Here is a 19088-nt window from a genome sequence, read left to right on the forward strand (position 1 = left end):
CAGGCAGGCAGGGGTGGGGAGAGGCGAGGAGGAAGCAACTTACCCTCCCTCTTCTCCTGCTTCCTCCTGGCTGAATGAGGGCCGGAAGCGGGGCGGCCGGAAGCGGGGGGTGGGGCTTCATCATGTGCCCCGCCCCCGCACCTCACCTGGGGGAACGGCGATCCCCCCCGAATCGACCTCTGGTGGTGATGACTGCTAGAATAGAGTTGAAAGAGGAAGCTAGAGCTGGCTGGGTTACTTCCAGAACAACCTGCTTCTCCCTCCCTCCCTCCCTCCCTTTGCTGTCCTGGTGGAAGTGGAGAGGTAGGCAGGCAGGAGGAGCCAGGTAAGGCTGGAGGGTGGGCAGGGAGAGGGAACAAGTCCAGCAAGAGGGAAGGGAAGAGTAAGTGGTGATAAGAGCAGCAGAAGGGGACTTAAGCAAAGCCATAGAGGGGGAGAAAGCTGGACAGGGAGCACTTAGGGACAAGTGGAATTTCCCCTTCCCCATGCATCCTCTCATTTGTTTCTAATTCATACAGGGTGTGTTGTAGTCTAATCAGGTGCCTGATCTGATTAGAACCAGAATTAAAGTTTATGAGAACTGTCAATGGCAAAAGATTAAGTTTATGAGTAAGACATCATAAGCCTTCAGTGCTGTGTCTCATCTGAAAGGAGCTAAACCTTTGTCATGTGAATATTGCACTTTTTGCTGCTCAGTAATGCAAGAAGTGCCTATCAATACTGCTCAAACATGGTGAGCGCCATCATCATCATTATTAATCCAAATATATAGCAGAAATGAGAAAATGATTTATCAGGGCAACACATCAATTTGTACAATAACAACCTGAATTTCAAAGAAAATAACTTTAATGCTGAAAGGAAATCCTGGTGGTATGACTGCATTGTTTGCCCTGGCCACTTCCTAACTGTGGCAGTGCAGACCCACAAGGGAGATGGTGGGAAGGCTGGGGGAGTACAACAAAGTTGTTTCCTTTGAATGGGACTGAACACATCTCCTGCTCCTCCTGCGTTCATCCTGATTTAGGTGTCTGGGCACCTAAATATTTGGTGAATATTTATCCTACTCCCCTGCAAAGGGGAGTACTGTAGCTATTCACATCCTTTCTACAGTGGGACTGATTCTAGCTGAAATCATTTTGATGTCTCCATAGCATGCTTATAAATTACAATTTTTTAAAAAAATCACAACTTTTAAAAAATACTTGCATCTTTCATGTCACTGCCATATCGGAAAAAAGTCATTGATCTCTTGGAATATGTTTATTGTGGACAATATTAAGTATGTTTATCTTAAATGTATTGCCAGGACTATCCACTTGCTATAAATGATTATTTGTAAGTGTTGCACTAAGTGACTGGAGGTGTAGTGGTTACGTGCGCGGACTCTAATCTGGGAGAACTGGGTTTGATTCCCCACTCCTCCACTTGCACCTGGCTGGATGACCTTGGGCAAGCCATAACTCTGGCACAGCTGTTTTTGAAAAAGAGCCGTTTCTGTCAAGAGCTCTCTCAGCCCCATCTACCTCACAGGGTGTCTGTTGTGGGGAGGGGAAGGGGAAGGGAAAGGAGTTTGTAAGCCGCTCTGAGACACCTTTGGGTAGTGAAGGCGGGGTATAAATCCAATCTCCTCTTCTCCTCCTCCTCCTCCTCCTCCTCCTCTCCTGTGGGACCTAGAACGAAAACCAAAGGAGATCACAGATTGGCAAGACAGGGGGTCAAAAAAGGGATGGCTGTATTTCTGTTCATGGCTTTAAAAAATAAAGTGGAAATATTTGTTTTATTAAAAACAAAAGAACGTTTGCCAGAAAAAGATTCTTATTGGTGGTGTTTCTTGAATCTACACTTGTTTGTACATAATAGTAATGTGAAACTGATCTTTGTGATTTTGTTGTGTTTTTATTTTGTTTTAACAGAAGGAGACGCCACTTGCAAATGCAGCATTTTGGGCTGCAAGGAAGGGAAACCTGGCTCTTCTTCAGCTACTGCTAAACAGTGGACGTGTGGATGTAGACTGCAAAGACAGTGTAAGGACACTGGATGAATGACAAGAGCCTGATTTTGCATCTGTGGGTCAAACTGGGTGAATTGCTGGGTAATTTGTGACTGGAAATCCTGCAGGTTTTGTACATAATTAAAGGAAGTTGTGTAGTGCCTCAGTTTGGATCAAGGCCATGGCACTGGAGGAGGAGTAATTTTTATTCTTTTTCCTGTGACTTTTCCTAATACACACACACGTTGCATATGATGCCTGTATGGTGCCTGCAAATAAGGTCCAAGAAGGGCAGAGTTGTATCTGGAAAAGGGCACAGGCTGTGGCCATCATCCATCCCTTTCCTCAGCTACTCTTCCTTTTAAAAAACCTGCAAGGAGAGATCCTATTATGACAGTCCCATCCTAAGGAGAGTTACACACCCTTCTGAGCCCACAGAAGAGAGCGGGCTCAGAAGTGTGTATTTCTGTTCAGAAGTGCCCTGTATACTATCTAGTGTGGCCTTATTCTGTGGAGAAAGAACCAACTTAAATACACATTAACTTCTGCACTTTGTTGAAAAATATAAGTAAGATTTTAAAGTGTTTGTTACTTTGGAGCAAAATTTTATAAATGAACAATGTTACCCTAAACAACGGTTTTGTTTTGGGGGGTTTTTTGCAATCAAGTCGCAGCTGACTTATGGAGACCTTGTGGGGTTTTCAAGGCAAGAGATGTTCAGAGGTGGTTTGCCATTCCCTACCTTTGCATCATGACCCTCATATTCCTTGACGGTCTCCCATACAAATACCCACCAGTGCTGACGCTGCTTAGCTTCTGAGATCATGCTAGCCTGGGCTATTAGTTGTGGGCATATTAGAGGTGTGATTAGCTAATACAATGCCTGCTTTCCCTGGGGTATGTCCTTGGAAGTTACTCCAAAGCAAGCATATGTAGAATCTAGGGTAGCCAACCTCCAGTTGGCAGCAGCAGCCAAAAATGAGAGATCACGGGAGGAAGTGGAAATCCAAAAACAACATCCGTGACAAAACTAACGAAGAGTCAATAAAGATATGTTGCAAAATAATTTACTGTAGTAATTCTGTAGAAAATTCTCTTCTATTATCGCTCACACGCAACGAATGCTGCACAATGTAAACAGTTTGTTTCACAATAATTGCTTTATCTGAGCGTGTAGCAATCACAATTCTTATCACTAGAAGGAAGGAGATACACAATCAATTATAAATGTAGCTTAAAAATCATAATAAACCATTACACTCAAAACTGTCACATTACTACTTATCAACTCTTGAAGGAAACATTCCATGTTGACTCTCTAATAACAGAACCCAAGTTCTTCACAATGTATTAGCTGGATTCTAGAAGCCAAACATAAAGCCTCCACTGCTAATTGCTACCAGCCACAGTCTGCCTATGTAAACAGCATTTATAGTGCTAGTGTATCCATGTGTGTTTATTTTCTATTTATAAAAACCCAACTGTAAAATGCCATCTATATTATTACTTTCACATATTAACAGTCTATATAAACATCAAAACCTTTTTTATTCAATGTCAAGCCTTAGCAGCCGTGGCTGGACATTATAACCATGTTTAGAGTGACAGATTGTGAGTTTCAAAAACCACTCTGTGGGAACAATACCAGACGTGAGGAGATTTACGTTCTATGCCAAAATTCTTAATCCAGCCAATACACTGTGAAGACCTTGGGTTCTGTTATTAGAGAGTCAACATGGAATGTTTCCTTCAAGAGTTGATAAGTAGTAATGTAAGAGACAGTTTTGAGTGTAATGGTTTATTATGATTTTTAAGCTATGTTTATAATTGGATATGTATCTTCTTCCTTCTAGTGATAAGAATTGTGATTGCTACACACTCAAGTAAAGCAATTATTGTGAAATGAATTGTTTACATTGCGCAGCATTCGTTGCGTGTGAGTGATAATAGAAGAAAATTTTCTACAGAATTACTATACTAAATGATTTTGCAACATATCTTTATTGACTCTTAGTTATTTTTTTTTTCAACCTCCAGGTGACACCTGGAGATCTCCCAGAATTACAGGTCAGAATAGAGAGATCAGTTTCCCTGAAAAAAAAACATCTACTTTGGTGTGAGGACTGTATGGCATTATACCCTGCTGAGGTCCCTCCACACCCCAAATTCTGCCCTCCCCAGGCTCTACTTCCAAATCTCCAGGAATTTCCCAACCTGGAGTTGACAGTTCTAGGATCAGAATGCATACATCCCTTTGTGGACATGTATAAATGTCCCCTTTCCTATATGCAACTTGGATACATATATGGTTTTCACAAAAAAATAATGCTGTTAGATTAGATAGAGGATACTTAGATAGAGCATTAGATAGATATGGATACATATATGGTTTTCACTAAAAATAATGCTGTTAGATTAGATAGAGAAAAGTATTTATTATTAATACTAATGCCATGGTATGATTAGAATAGCATTGAATTCTTAGTACGGAGTTTCTATTTCTGTGTTTTTTGTAACCTTGGTTGATTATTTGTCAATGTAGGAACTGGGGTGATGAGTCTTATCTATTAAATAATATATATACATCTATTTTCCAAATGCGCCCCTATCTGCGGACATCTAAATCTCCGCATCAGGGCAACAGAACATAGATGTTTCTCCAAATTAGAGGTAACCCACAGGCTTGCAGAAAAATCCTAAAGCTACTTAAAGGGCGGGGCAGAAAAAAACCCAAACAGAGAAGAGTTGGCTGCACAAGCGCAGAGAACGGTTCTCTGAATGCAGGCAGGCTTGTGGGGAAGATAGCAGGAAGGGAAGAAGGATGATCACACCTGCCTGGCCACTGCAGATGAGGAGGACAGCAAGGAGAAGGCCAGCAGCTACTGTTGCTGGCTCTCCCCCTCAGGCAGGTTTCAAATAGGCGGAGGGTATGGGGGGAGGAGCAGTCACAGTGGCTCACCCCTCAGGCAACAACAATGCAGCTGCAGTTGGCCACAACAATGTTGCTGACTTTGAAGCATTGGTTTCTCTCAGTGAGAGGCAGGAGAAAGGGACAGGGCCCTTTCCTGGGCTGTTTTGGCCTTTAAAGGAGGAGTCATCAAACTGAGTGTGGCAGCGACCATCAGATGACTTGCTACCACTCAGGTTGCATAAGATACTCTGCTTGCTACTGATCAGTAGCAACCACAAAAGCCAGTGTGGTGTAGTGGTTATGGTTTCAGACTAACATCTGGGAGACCTAGGTTCAAATCCCCACTCTGCCATGGAACCTCACTGAGAGTGAGGGACATTGAGCCAGTCATGTATTGTCAGCCTAACATACCTGACAGGGTTCTTGGGAGTATAAAATGGAGGAGAGGAGAATGATAGAAGTGGCTTTAGCTTCCCATTGAGTAGATAGGTGAGGTATATAGGAAGTAAATAAATAATAAATGTAGCTGAAGATGGGGTAGCAGATATAATGTAAGTTGGTTGATGGGTGGGAAAAAGAGAAAGAAACAGGGAAAGATGAGGATATGGGGGCTTGCAGGAGGAAAGAAAGAGGCAATAGTATGGGGAGGGTAGAGGAGAAAGTGAGGTTTCCCATCATGCAACTGGACCCAGCCCAGCTGGCACCAAGCAGCTGTGCCCAGCCCAGCAGCTGGCACTGCACAAGTGAAAGAGAAGGAGGGAAAGCTGAAGACAGGGAAACAGATACAGTTAGGTTGGCTGGTGAGTGGGAAGGAGAAAATGAAGCAGGTAAAAAATACAGGCTTTCAGAAAAGGAAAAGGAAAATGGTGGAGGAGAGGCAAATAAGATGCCCCTGTAAGTCCTTGCGGGTCCCCTGCTTGAGCTGTTCTAAAAATGTAGCCTGAGTATTCTGGATGGACATGCATCGTCAGTGTACATACAAATTACTTATGCTAGGTATTAATAACATTCTTTTATTAATACCAGTAAAATGATAATAAATATAGAACTGGATTTGAGCTCCTAGAGGGAGTTTGTTGAAGTGGATCTTCCCTTCCTCTAACAACGCTGCTGTTGTACTCCCCATAGTAAAGCTGGTGCTGAGAATTGGAGGGAGAACAATATATACCACTGAGGTTGAGAGGAGCTGCAGCAAGAAGGGGGCACTGGATGAATTTTCTGACTTCACTGTCACATGAGTAGGGCAAGCTCTATTAAGGTGTAAGAGCTTGCATAAGAGTTGAGGGGGAGGCAATTCCTCCATGCTGCATAACATTATCATCACGATTTCTACAGCCTTCAGTGGCTTTATAGGGGGAGCTGCAGGACGGCAGGAAATATGTGTGAAGTCCCTTGGTTTGTGGTCTTGGATTCAGTGCGCATTGGTGACCTGAATGGGCTATAATATTGATCTCTTGGAACAATCTTTATGGTTAAAGCCTGGAATGAATTTTATGCAGAGTACTGCTAACCCATATCCTCGTGTATGACTGGAGCCTTAAGCTCTGCTGGCAAATGGTTTTGATTATAGAAGCTCTAGTCATAAACTCAGACTCACTGCTCAAAGCCCTGTGTACAAAAACAACACCAGGTTATAAACTTTACCACCCCTACCCTTCAAACTCTGCAGTTAAATAGTTTGGTCCTCAAACAGCTCTGTTAAAAGAGCCTTTCGAAGAAAGCAAACGATGCTATGGGGGTATGAGGTGTAAAGACAAAATGGGGATTATATAGCATGGGGGGAGAAGTGAAGGGGTACTGCTTGCAGTCTCTACATCATCAGAACATGACACGTTTTTATAACAACATTGCTCAAGGGTTTGGCATAGTGAAAGCAGAGAAAGGTTTGCATTGTGGGAAATTTATAATCAGACATCATTTAACTGTCATTGAGTGTTGCTAAGGACCTTTACAAGCAGATGATCAAGAAGACTGGAAAGACAAGAGGAATGAGGATGTTGTGATTTATCTGTGCTGCACCTCATTTTAATATTTTACTAATTGGGCTACTGAGACTGCTTGAGAGTCACATCTGCTTGCTGGAGTGAGCGACTCAGCCCGCCTGGACATTGGAGGGGGGGGCACTACATCACTCTAAGTGTGTATAGGTGTTATATCCTTGAATGGGACGCTTCTCTTTGTCTTAAACTTGGAGTTGCCCTCTGACCCCTCCTCTGTGTGTGTGGCTGATTTCGCACTAGAGCTGCCTTGATGTTGCGCCGCCGTTTGCCCCAATACTATTGGTCCGTTTCACACCCGAAGCTGTGGGGCTGCATTTTGACTCGCGGCTTCGCCCGATTTCCCCCGCAATTTCGTGATCCTGTATTTTTTAATCCCCAGCTTGGTACAACACCTCTCATGGTAGCGTCATACTATGGCCACAAAGAATGCGTCCGAGAACTGGTGCTACAAGGAGCTGACATCAATCTTCAGAGAGAGGTACTGTAAAATTCTGCATTAGAGGACAGATTTCTCAAAGAGACCGTTGCGGAGTGTAACGGTTTGTGTATAGACCTGCTATTATAGTGTGGAGACTTTGTGACCGTATTTCAGGGTTGTCAATTATGAGGCATCTCCTCTCCTGAGTGTCCCTGGCAGGTCTCCCCAGGCCTCAGAATGGCAAAGGGAAGGGGATTGTACCACCTTATTCATGCTTCTGTCCCCAGGACCAGAGTTATGAGGCATCTCCTCTCCTGAGTGTCCCTGGCAGGTCTCCCCAGGCCTCAGAATGGCAAACGGAAGGGGATTGTACCACCTTATTCCTTCTTCTGCCCCCAGGGCCACAGCTCTTGCTACACCAGAGCTGCATCTCCCTCTCCCCATTGGTCTTTCCCAGGAATTTGCCTTTAAAGAGCCACCCCTTCCCTGGGCTGCTGGATGGCTCTTCTCCCCGGCTGCCCTCCCTCCTGCCCTATCCGCTATACCGGGAGTTGGCAGGTGAAGGCTGCCAGCCCTCAGTCCGGAGTCCTGCTTTTCCCTGGTCCTCCCAAGTCCAGGCCTGCTGTTGGGCTTACTTGCCCTGGCCCTGCCCTGACTTCTGCTGTGGCTTGCCTTTGTACAGGCCTCTGGCCCTGCCCTGGCTTCAGGTCTGGCTGCGGAGGCTGCTGTCCTCTCTGGGCTGTTCCAGTGTTGGGCCCCAGCTGGTTCCTCTGCCTGCACCTGGAGTTGTGGTGCTAGGTGGTGACCCTGTGTTGTTGCCCGGAAGGCTGCCAGGCTTCTGTAGGTGGGAATGGGGCTGCGGGGAGCGACGTCTCCCACAGCAGCAGTGGAGGGTCTGGTCCTCTGTCTGGTGGTGTTTCTGGACACCAGTAATGGATGTCTTGTTGGCAGGGCTGCTCTTAGCCAGCAGCCAACCAGGGCATGTGCCCCAGGCCCCACAACCAGCCGCAGCCTGCCCCCCCCCCCAAAGGAGGGACCTTGTCTGGCATCAGGCAGGCAGTTGGGTGGTGGCACCTGCCTTCCTCACACAGAGCAAGGACCATCCCTTGCTTGGCCATGGTGGGAGGTGTTCAGGGGGGCAGTGATTCTTGGGCCTCATCCTCGCCTTTTGCTCTGGGCCCCAGAATCACTGAGCTCACCTCTGCATGTTGGGGACATTGCTGTGCAAGGAGTTGGCAGGCTTGGTTTCTGGCTAGTACCTCTGACCAAGCAGTTTCTGAAGGTCACTGTATCTTTAACTGATGACCGAAAACAGTAATGAGTGGGAACGATGGCACTGGCATTCTGAACTTCCTTGTTTACTCACAACCAGGATAGCAATTTCTTGCTCTAGGGCTCATGTCAGGCTTCATAATCAGGAAGGGCCTATTGCCATGAAACTACAAAGAGAAGGCAACAGTAATCATGCTCAGGGTTAGTGTGACCCAATCAGAGATAAATATCCCCCAGTGATGGTACATCTTAATCATCCTCTTTCATGCTGGCCTTTTAACTGCATGTCTCAAAGGGACTGCAGGATGCAGGATATGGCCTTCTCCATTTCGTATGCAGAGTTTCAGTTGCAGTTGCCAATATGGGAGGGCTTTTTGTTCTTTGAACCTAAAGAGAATTTTAATGATTAATAAGGTTGCTGGATTCTCCCCCAGTAGGATCCCTGTATCTTTCACAGTGAAATGGCAGACACTAATTCAAGAGGTTACCCTTTCTCAGACCATTTCTCCGTGTTAGAAAAGCTTTATACTTTTTTCATGGAGGCATGGATGAAGGACGAAATAGCGTAAATGCTGAATGTCATGGAAAATACCCTCCAGTAGTATATAGTCTGTCTTTGAATTGATACATAGTCTTTGGAGATTTGCATCAGCATTTCTCAGAAACTATATACTAATAATCCTGAAACAGTAGTAGTGATTTTAAACTGATGAAAAACAGGTAGGTAGAAAGGCTGACCTGGTTATTTATTAGCAAGTGTGTGCCCACGAGGCTCACAGCGGGAGAATCCCCGTCTCCCCATCCACTTTCTCAGTGGGCCTGCCAGGGCTCCTGGGCTCTCCTGCAGACTCCTCCTTGGCTCCCCGGGCTTTGCTGCCACCACTGGACTCACTGCTTCCGGGCCTGCCATGGCTCCCAGGCTTCTTTGCTGTCACTGGGCCCAATCTGGTTTGAGGAAGCTGCTGGGGCTCCCAGGCTCTGAGCCTGGTACAGCTGACCACCATGCCGAAGGTGAATTTAACCCCCCCACACACCCCCTGCCGTAACTCATGGGAAAATGCTGTTTGGGAAGGCACGAAAGAGACTTCCTAGGGAGATAATCTTGTCCCCACTGTTGAAGAGACCCTATCCAATGTGTCCATCAAATGACTTCTAGTGGGAATGGCATACAATGAAGTGCCTACAAGGCAGTTCTTCATGTTCAGCAAAAATCACAAAGGAGTAGACGATCCTTTAATTTCTTGGTGTGTTTCCATGTTCAATTCAAAAAATGGAGTTTTCCTTTTAAAGACCTAAACAAACAGACAACGAAGTCAGCAGAAAATTAGTATATATTTGTCTACTTAGTGCACGCTAGCAATTAGGTGGCTGCATCCTGTACCAGTTGTTGCTGCTCGAAAGCAGTCTTGTGTAGAAAACAGTACAATGGCCAAGGGGACATAACTCAGGCATGAACTACTGTATGTAAGTCCTCTCAGGAAAGGGTACAGTCCAACTGATCTTGGTGACTGGAATTAGGATATTGGTCCCTATGGCAGCATCTACAAATTACAACATCACCAGATCTAACAGTGGACAAATAGGTATTCTTACATGAATTCAAGTAGGCTAGAATGTCTGCTATAAGGCTTTCATCCAGCAAAGCACTTAATGTATGTGAATAGTTGCATTATCTCCAGGTATTTAAGCATCTGATAAAGGGACTTCAGAGAATAAAGCTAGTGCAACTGTGACTGTACTTACAAAATTACTTTAAAAATATATCCACAAACACATTCTGTTTGAGTAAAGATGACTGGCTTACCACATGGTAACATGCACACATCTGTAAGTCATTAATGGTTCTCTGTGCCCACCCATAGATGTTCCTATTCAAGGCTTCTTTGGCTGCAGTCACACATGCCATTTGGAGCGGGGGGGCCCCCCATTTCCTCTGGAGGAATCTGACTTGCAGTTGTGAGATCACATATCCCTTTGTGCTGTGGGCTCAGCCTGTCATTGTGTGATCAGACGCCACTGTGTGCAAGCGGTTTTGTGTTTTGCTGTTTCCCATCTCTCAGCCTGTCATTGTGTGATCAGATGCCACTGCGTGCAAGCGGTTTTGTTTTTTGCTGTTTGTTTCCCATCTGCATAAATGAGGGATTGCACCTCTGCACTGAGGGGGAACGGCACCGAGTTGGGATGGAATGATCAGACAATCCTGACGTCTTGAGAGCATGCTTGAGCAATCAGACTGGGGAAAGTCTGTCTGTAGACTTTCCCCGGTGTCTTTTAACTCTGTTTCCGTGGTGAAGCAGCACAGGGTGCCAACAACTGTGGGACCTTTCCCAGATGTTGCTGTCTGATCGTGCCTTTTAGATCCATCAGGCATTCACAGCTGAGTTGGATCTAAAGGCATGTCTGACTGTGGCCTCAGTTAACAGAATCTGGATAACGTCTTGCATTCACCAAAACAGTGATATACAATAAAACCTGAATGAAGACCATGTGGTGTCTGTCATGATGTTTAGCAAGGCCTTGCACAACGTGCAAGGGGCATTCCATGGAACAGAGACTCTGGGCCCACCCCCCTCTTCCCTCACAGCTACATGACAGAAATGGAACAACTTCAGTACTTGGTTCTGCAGCACATGTACTAAAATTGGAATGATACAGACATGTAGCCTCTTCAGCTTTCCTTATGGTTGTCTGTCTGTGCAATGAGAAGTGGAGAAATTAATAGAAACTTTGCCAGGGGGAAATGTTGATAATCCTATAAGTGGGATTCTCAAAGTGTGCCATTCTTCAAGAATATTTCTTGCTATAGCTGAGACTTTGAGTGTACCTAAGACCTCAGGTAGCACTGGACTTCCTGTTAAAAGTATAAAATGCATTTTATTCTTAATTCAAATGAAATCTCATGCAACACGGATAATAATACGAGCTTCATGTCCGTCTTTTTCAGTCTGGTGCCACTGCTCTTCTCTTCGCTGCCCAACAGGGTCACAATGATGTTGTGACATTTCTGTTTGAGTATGGAGCCTCCACAGAGTTTAAAACCCAAGTAAGAGATTATGTTTGGCTTTGGTGGGTTTAGGCAGGAAGGAAAGGCTGCTGTTTTCTGCTGATCAGAAACTTGGACAGGGAAGCAAGCAAGAGGCCCATGAAATAATTCTCCCTTCTTGCCATACAGTTCTCTGGCAGACCATTGATCCAGGCCTGGCTTTTATTGCTTGTTTTTCATTGCATGAGTGTTCCTTAATTTTCTTACACTTTGTACTCTTACATTTTGAAAGGGCAGAATGAAGGCTGACCAGATTTATTTATTTATGCTGTTCAGTCATGTGAAAGCCAAAGCACAGACAGGATTCTCTGTTTAGGTGTCAGAGTGCAAGGATATGGAATTACTACTGCACGTGCTCTGGCAACTGGATTTTTAAAAACATGTTGTCATTTCATGTACACTTCTATACCTGCTAGGATAAAATAACTCATAAGACTGTCAGCTGGTATAGTCCGAACTGTGCAGGAAACTTTCTTCTTCTTCTTTTTTTTTTTTTTAAATATAAAAACAATTAACAACAACACTGTATAACAGAGATCCTCAACCTTGTTGAGCCTGTGGGCACTTTTGGAATTTTGAGAAATAGTAATGGGCACCACTGCAAAATGACTGCCATGGGAGGAAATTACAGAAAAGGGTGGGAAGTAGAAGCCAAGCACCCTCCTGAGCAGCCGTTTCCAAGTGGGTAGTACTTGCAGACCCAAAGCTGATGCCTCCTGGAGTCTTTTGAAGCACCTCAGGTGAAGTTCAGGAAAGCCAGGATTGGCTGTTTCCTTTGAGGGAAAGGTGTTTTTGACCCCAGGCAAGTGGACAACAGGAAACACATTTGTGGGCATTGTGGCACCCAAGGCTACCATCTTGGAGACCTCTAGTGTGTAACATGAATATTTATTTATTTATTATGTAGACTTTTAGGCCACCCTTTCCAGCAAGCAGGGCTCAGGGCAGCTTACAACGGAATAAAAATGCAGTGTTCCAAAGTCAAATTAAGCTAGCGTTAAAATACAGTACAAATGCATAAGTAGAAAACAATTTCAAGGTGGCAAATAATTTGAAAAAAATTGAACTACACAGAGCCTCCAAGGAGGCAGGTAAGGGGTGTGTGTGGGAAACCCTGAGAGCACCAGACTACTTGCTGTCCTGTCGCTGTCCTCAGCCAAAAGCCTGGCGGAACATCTCTGTCTTACAAGCCCTCCAGAAAGGCAATAAATCCTGCAGGGCCCGGATGTTCTCTGGCAGAGAGTTCCACTAGGCGGGGGCCAGGGCCAAATAGGGCAGAGAATCCAGCCTGTTCTTTATAACATTAAAAATGCATTTGTTTGTATATTGCCTTGATATTGTAGATTCAAAAACATAATGAAAAGCACTCATTTTGGGAGTACTTCATATATTATGCTACTTTGACATTAAAACAATCTCCCAGACCCTTTTTAACGATTCTGCTGGTATCAGTGCATTAAGTTGCTTACAGTGAGAAACAATACACATTTGGAAAGCAGTGATTATATTCAAACCTATATCTTGTCATCTGTTTCTTCTACTTTGCCCTTTAGTTATCTCAAAAGGACTGCCTTAGAATCAACTGGGAGGCCATATCTAGTCATAGCCTTAACTAATTACACTGTCTTTTGCTAAAAGCCTTTATGTTGGAACTGTGCCAAAATACATGAATAAAATCTGCATTTGAAATCTTAACACTGCCAGTAAATATCCAAAGTAGGATGGGATGCAACTCAATTTATGTGGTGTTAAATACCACTGATAATGATCTCTTATAAGATCTTTCTCTTAATTCAGCCCCTGTCAGGTTTGGCAAGGCATTGTGTGAAGGAATCTTTTCATGTGCGGTGCATCTGGCATAATTGTTTTATGCTGAGCCTGTATGAATGGATTTCTGCAACAATATGGAAATGTACGCTGTTCTTTTATTATGGCGGCCGCTAATCTTGCACCAGCTGGGTGACAGCTTCCTTGTGGTGCAGGGTTATTTTTCACACAACATTTCTTCACTTTCAATTTCACTAAAAACAAGAAAATGAACCTTCAAAATACACACATCTGATCTAGGATCACATTAGACAAGACAGAGTTCATATATCTGTCTGTGTCTTTTGAAGGGAAATTCTTGGTTTGATTTGGGGACTTGTGGGAAGGGTGGAGGAGATTTTATCCTTCTACCTCTGCATGGTTTTGCCTATCGTCCGTCCCCCCCCCCACACACACACCTGTGCTCCTATTTGGAAATGGGGGGGAAGATAGGCACCCATGTCGGGGGGGCAGTCAGTAGGCAAAACTGTTTGGTGGAGGAAAGCTTCAACCCTTTTCTCCATAACTCCAACCTGAGTCAGGCCCATGCCATGCCTGAAATGTATTTTATTGAAAAAACACTGGTAGGATCAGGTCACAGATCTCCCAGTATCTCAACTAATTTGATCCTTATATTGTCAAAGAAGAGGAGTTGACTATTTTTTTTCCTGATCTACAGCATCAGTTCCAGCCATTAGAATTATAGGACATATTCTGTGTGCTGGGTCCTAGGGAAGGCACCTTTCAAGGCTGGTTTACAGTAGGACAGTATTGAACTTCTTTGGCTACTACTATTACTACACTTGCTATGCAGTCAATAAGTGATTTCTCACTAAATCTGTGTGAGGTTGGCCCCTGTTATTTCCATTGTACACCTAGAGAACTTGGGCAGAAGAGCACTGACTTGCATGAGACAACCGACTGATGTGGGCAGATGTGCTTCTCCAACACAGATCAATCGCAGTCCTGAGCCCTACCAACTTTGTGACTGTCCTAAACTGCAACAAAGTATGTTAAATTCCAGGGAGCCAACTGCTAAGAAATCTTGCTGTGTACAAGTGCTCTGTTCTTAGTAGCAGCTGATTGATGCCAGCTATCACATGGTTTTCTGGCCACACTGCAAAAAAACCCATAAAGTGGTTTTGCATGTCACAGGAAATGCCAAATAGTGCTTATCTTTTTAAATTACTTCTAGGGTGATGTGTAAATGTGGAATTGGCTCAACTCCATATAAAGGAAATGCAGAAGTTCTCCTTTTACGCATTGCATAGGAAGGCCAAAAACTATTTAAGTGAGGATTAGAAAGTAGCCACAGGATCCCAATACCACATTGCTATTCAGCCTTTAATATATTACACTGTAATTGTAGGTCAGTTTGTAAAAGCACTGTGTATTGGCTGAGAGCCATGGTTTTTTGGCATGAAAAGGTTACTGTCCATAGCACAGTTTCATCTGTTGTAAATGCTCAGGACTGATAGTACAATTTCTGCCTCTGCTTTCTGGCTGAAAAGATCTGATGAACATGATTGCCAGCATGACTATTATCTGGCTGAAAAGATCTGATGAACATGATGAACATGATCTTGGTAACTGTACCATCATTATGCAAATCTCTCTGTTTGGATTTGCTGTCGTTCAATTCTGCTAGTACTGGATTTGTTTCTCAGAATTTCCACCAATGTGCGCCAACAACAACAGTGCTGTCTCAGCTAATACCCTACAGATGTAGTCAAAATGGTTCCAAAACTGAAGGAGTCCGAGCCTCAAAAAGAAAGGGCAGAGAAAACTATAAGCAATGTGGAAAACCTTCCATATTAAGGACTGCCTGACCTGTTACCTTTTAGAAGAGGACAAGGCAGTGCCTACAGTATTGTTACCGTAGACATCATTTCTATAGCGCCATCTGTTGAGAAGAACAGAAGAAGACAATTCTCTGTCCCAAGGTGCTCACAATGTAAATTTTGACCTAAGGGACACAATGAGGGAGGGAGGGAGGTAAAGGTACATATAAAATGAATGTGTGTTCATTCCAGCTGCAGCTGCTTGAGCTTAGGTTCAGTAGGGATTGTTCCAAAGATTGCTGATGTTTAATGACTGTCTGTTTCATCCTCTTCTCCTTGACCATTGTATGTTCATGAAACTGGGTGCTTTTTGTTTGTCATTGACGGGAGACGATACAGTACTCACACAGGTCCTTGTAATGCAGGTGCTTGCATCCTCCTATATGCAGATAAGAATTTTCGCATAAGACAGTGTAATGTTCGTAGTTCACAGAATCATGCTTGCCACTCTACCCCATAGGTTGCCCTTCCCTGCACGCAAGAGCCAGTGTAATTTGGGTAAATTGATAGAAATGGAAAAAGATTACAGCTGCTTGCTTACTGTGTCTATTTGGTGATGCAGTGGAGATACTTTAAAATATTGGGCCATTTGTAGAAATGAATGTGAAAAAGTTGTTTACCATTTTATCACAAAGCACTAGATGACATGAACAAATTACAGATTTGCAACTTTGATAATGGGATGCTTTTTATGTAAATGACAAATCAGATTGAGTGCTACGGGATTTTTTGATCACCATTAGAACAAAATCTACAGATTCTTGAAACATAAAATAGTCAAAGGGCAATGATATGTACTCCTAGATTAACATGGTGACACATATTGAAATGGCAGAGCGGATAAAACTGTTCAGTAAGTTTACCAGAGCAACAAGATAGGGGCACTGTGCAAACTGGGCACCCATCATACATTTAGTGGCTGTCTAAAATAAGGTATTGGTGTGATCTTTTCTGGTATGTAACATTATTCAGTAATAGTCCTTAAAATAAGTATGTGCATACCAGATGTGAGTGTACTTTTTAGAATGCAGGATCCCTTGATCATATAGAAAGCAGGATATAAGGAAGCTTATAGGAAAAGGATGCTAAGGATTTAGACACACACATCCATAGCTTATTTCCCCACAGTCTGCTGCCCAATGTCACTGTTCCCTTATCTGGCTCTCATCCCAGAAGTAAGCCTGGCTGGAAGAAAAGCCCTTGATGGGAGATGCTGCAGGAAGGCAAGAAGATAAGGGAATAGTTTAGTACCTCCTATCTGCATTCCCATTGTCTGGGAATAGTTTAGTACCTCCTATCTGCATCCCCACTATCTACTTTAAGTGGCATATTTGAGGGTTTTGCTGCCTTCTTGTGTCATTTGGAGTTAAGTATTGCCTGCCAACCCTGAAAAGTGCATTTCTGCTAGTGAAAAGGAAAGAGAAGAAAAAAAGAGCTCTGAACAGTCTCTGTCTTCCAAGAGTCTTTTCACATACTGGGAACACTGAAGGAAATTAAAAGTGACAGACATCTACAAACAATAGAATGTGGACAAAAACTTGACTTCTGAGGAAGGTTCAGATTCTTTTAAAAGGTTGGGCATTTTAGGTAAAGGGGAATTGGGAGAAACTGCACAGGGGGAAGGGATTTGTTTACAGCCTCTGTGAGCCAAATAATAAGAAATGTTCAGCACTTTCTGTTCTCTGCAGCCTTTGTTTATTTCTCTTCCCTTGTGCCCAGTCTGGTTTTTTCCCCCTTCAGGATGGAGGCACTGCTCTGCTAGCTGCTTGTCAGTATGGGCATAAGAAAGTGGTGGAGACCTTGCTGAAGCATGGTGCCAACATTAATGATCAGCTTTACGTGAGTTGCTTTGGAGTTACACTCATCGTTCCAATCCTCCCTTTTCCTTGAAAAATGGAAAGCTTTAGGAGCCTTCCCAGGGTTCGTTCCTTTTCTAAATAGAGAGCAAAGAGCCATATGAAAGGATCTCTTTACACTGGAGGAGCACTTGTCAAAAAGGGTACTACAGTCCACAATTCTGCCTCCTCAGTCTGTATAAATGTATAAAATGGCTATTGGGCACAGATACTGAAATTCCCTGATTGTAAAAATGAGAGATGAAGTGAATCCTGGGAGGAAATTAGGGATCTTCTAGCAGTGGCTGATGTCTCTATTGGAAAATCTGCCTCACACTTGGAAAATTCTTTCTTTTATTCAATCACTATGGAAAGAATTGTTCTGTAACTGAGACCCCTGGGCAGGAAAAAAAAAAGAGAGAGAAGATACATAATATATTCCTGGAGATTTTCTGGCGGATCTTCTTCATGTGTTTGTGCTTCTCTTCCTACTCTTCAGTTCTTTTAGCATCTGCTCAAAATACTTTATAAAAAAGCCCTGACCTGGATAGCCCAGGCTAGCCTAATCTCATCAGATCTCGAAAGCTAAGCAGGGTCAGCCCTGGCTAGTATTTCAATCAGCAGCCTCCAAGGAATACCAGGGGCATGACACATAGGCAGGCAATGGCAAACCATTGCCTTAAAAACAAGTCTAGCTCACCACCTAGTGGTGCATAACTCTAAAACAGCTATCTTAGGATCTCCTGGCTATACTGCACACACCACAATACGATGATTATTAATTATTATTTACCTTTATCTTTTACATCCATTCTTGCAGTCTGCTCTGATCATTTCTACTTCTACATCCATTCTTGCAGTCTGCTCTGATCGTTTCTACTTCCGCCTTCTTTATTGTGCATGGTGGTATCACATGCATTAAAGTTGTGAGCAAGCGATTTGGCAGCTGCATAAATTAGTTTGCTCTGGAGCCATCCTTCCTGAGCTAAGACAAAAATGTGTGAGCCAGAGGCTAAAAGACTGTGAGCTAGCTCACACTAACTCAGCTTAGCGGGAACACTGCTTCCGCCTTCTCTATTGCGCATGGTGGTATCACGTTTATTGAAAATTAACATTCATTCAGTGTTTTTAAAAGAACAGTTTGTATGACACAGAAGTAGTGTAAATCAGTCTGGGTTGTTTTGCTTTACAAACTCACACCTGATAAAAGGCAGAGTAAGAATTCTGGAAGATACAAAAAATGGTTGCAGTCTAACTCTAGTCAAACACTGGATTGCCTAGATCATGGGGCCTAGATAATCATTACTATGCAGACACAGAACTGCATTAACTCTGTGTGCGGAAGCAGGAAACTTTCAGTGCCTTGCACACAAGAGAGAGAAAAGTCCCTGCACAGAACAGCAAGCTTCATTTCATTTATGTCTCTCAGAAAAAAATGGGTTTGCCATGGGGTTTCAGTGCAGCTTCTGATTTTCAAAGCTAATGCAAGACTTCTGTTTATGATGAAGAACATATATTTAAAAATGATACTGATGTGTATATACATAAGAGGAAAGATGGAGGTCTTGTATTAATTATTTAGAACAAGCTAAAACTAGAGGAAGGTGTACAAGCTGCAGTATTGTTACATTTGTAGTCTTTGTGCTTATTCATAATCCACTGTGTTGTAATTTAGGGATGTTAAGGAGGTTGAGATATTGTCATATATTGAGACTTAGGAACACTATTGATTAATATACAGTTCAGTATGATTAGATATACAATATGCTCCATATGCATGAGTTTATTGTTAATGTAACTTTTGGTATCCTCTGGTATATATAATCCTGTTTTGGTCATGGACTCCCCTGAACATTCCAACACGCTCCAAAATCAGTTCGCTCTCTGATCTGTCATTCAGAGGGTCTCCCTATCCACTGGCTGCTTTGCCTGAGTCCTGCCTCCAACATTCTAAACAGTTTGCTTTTCC

The 19088-nt window shown here is 43.4% G+C and overlaps 1 protein-coding gene across 1 annotated transcript in view; it reads left to right on the forward strand.

The window, feature by feature from the left end:
* Positions 1–19088, forward strand: part of ANKRD29 (ankyrin repeat domain 29) — a 40662-nt gene that overhangs the window by 4332 nt on the left and 17242 nt on the right. The window contains exons 2-5 of the mRNA XM_015424325.1: positions 1917–2027; positions 7284–7382; positions 11539–11637; positions 17025–17123. Of these exons, the coding sequence (XP_015279811.1) occupies positions 1917–2027; positions 7284–7382; positions 11539–11637; positions 17025–17123 (408 nt within the window). The remainder of the gene's footprint in view (positions 1–1916; positions 2028–7283; positions 7383–11538; positions 11638–17024; positions 17124–19088) is intronic.

This window comes from Gekko japonicus, unplaced genomic scaffold (assembly GCF_001447785.1).
Source record: "Gekko japonicus isolate JY-2015 unplaced genomic scaffold, Gekko_japonicus_V1.1 scaffold2628, whole genome shotgun sequence".
NCBI lineage: Eukaryota > Metazoa > Chordata > Lepidosauria > Squamata > Gekkonidae > Gekko > Gekko japonicus.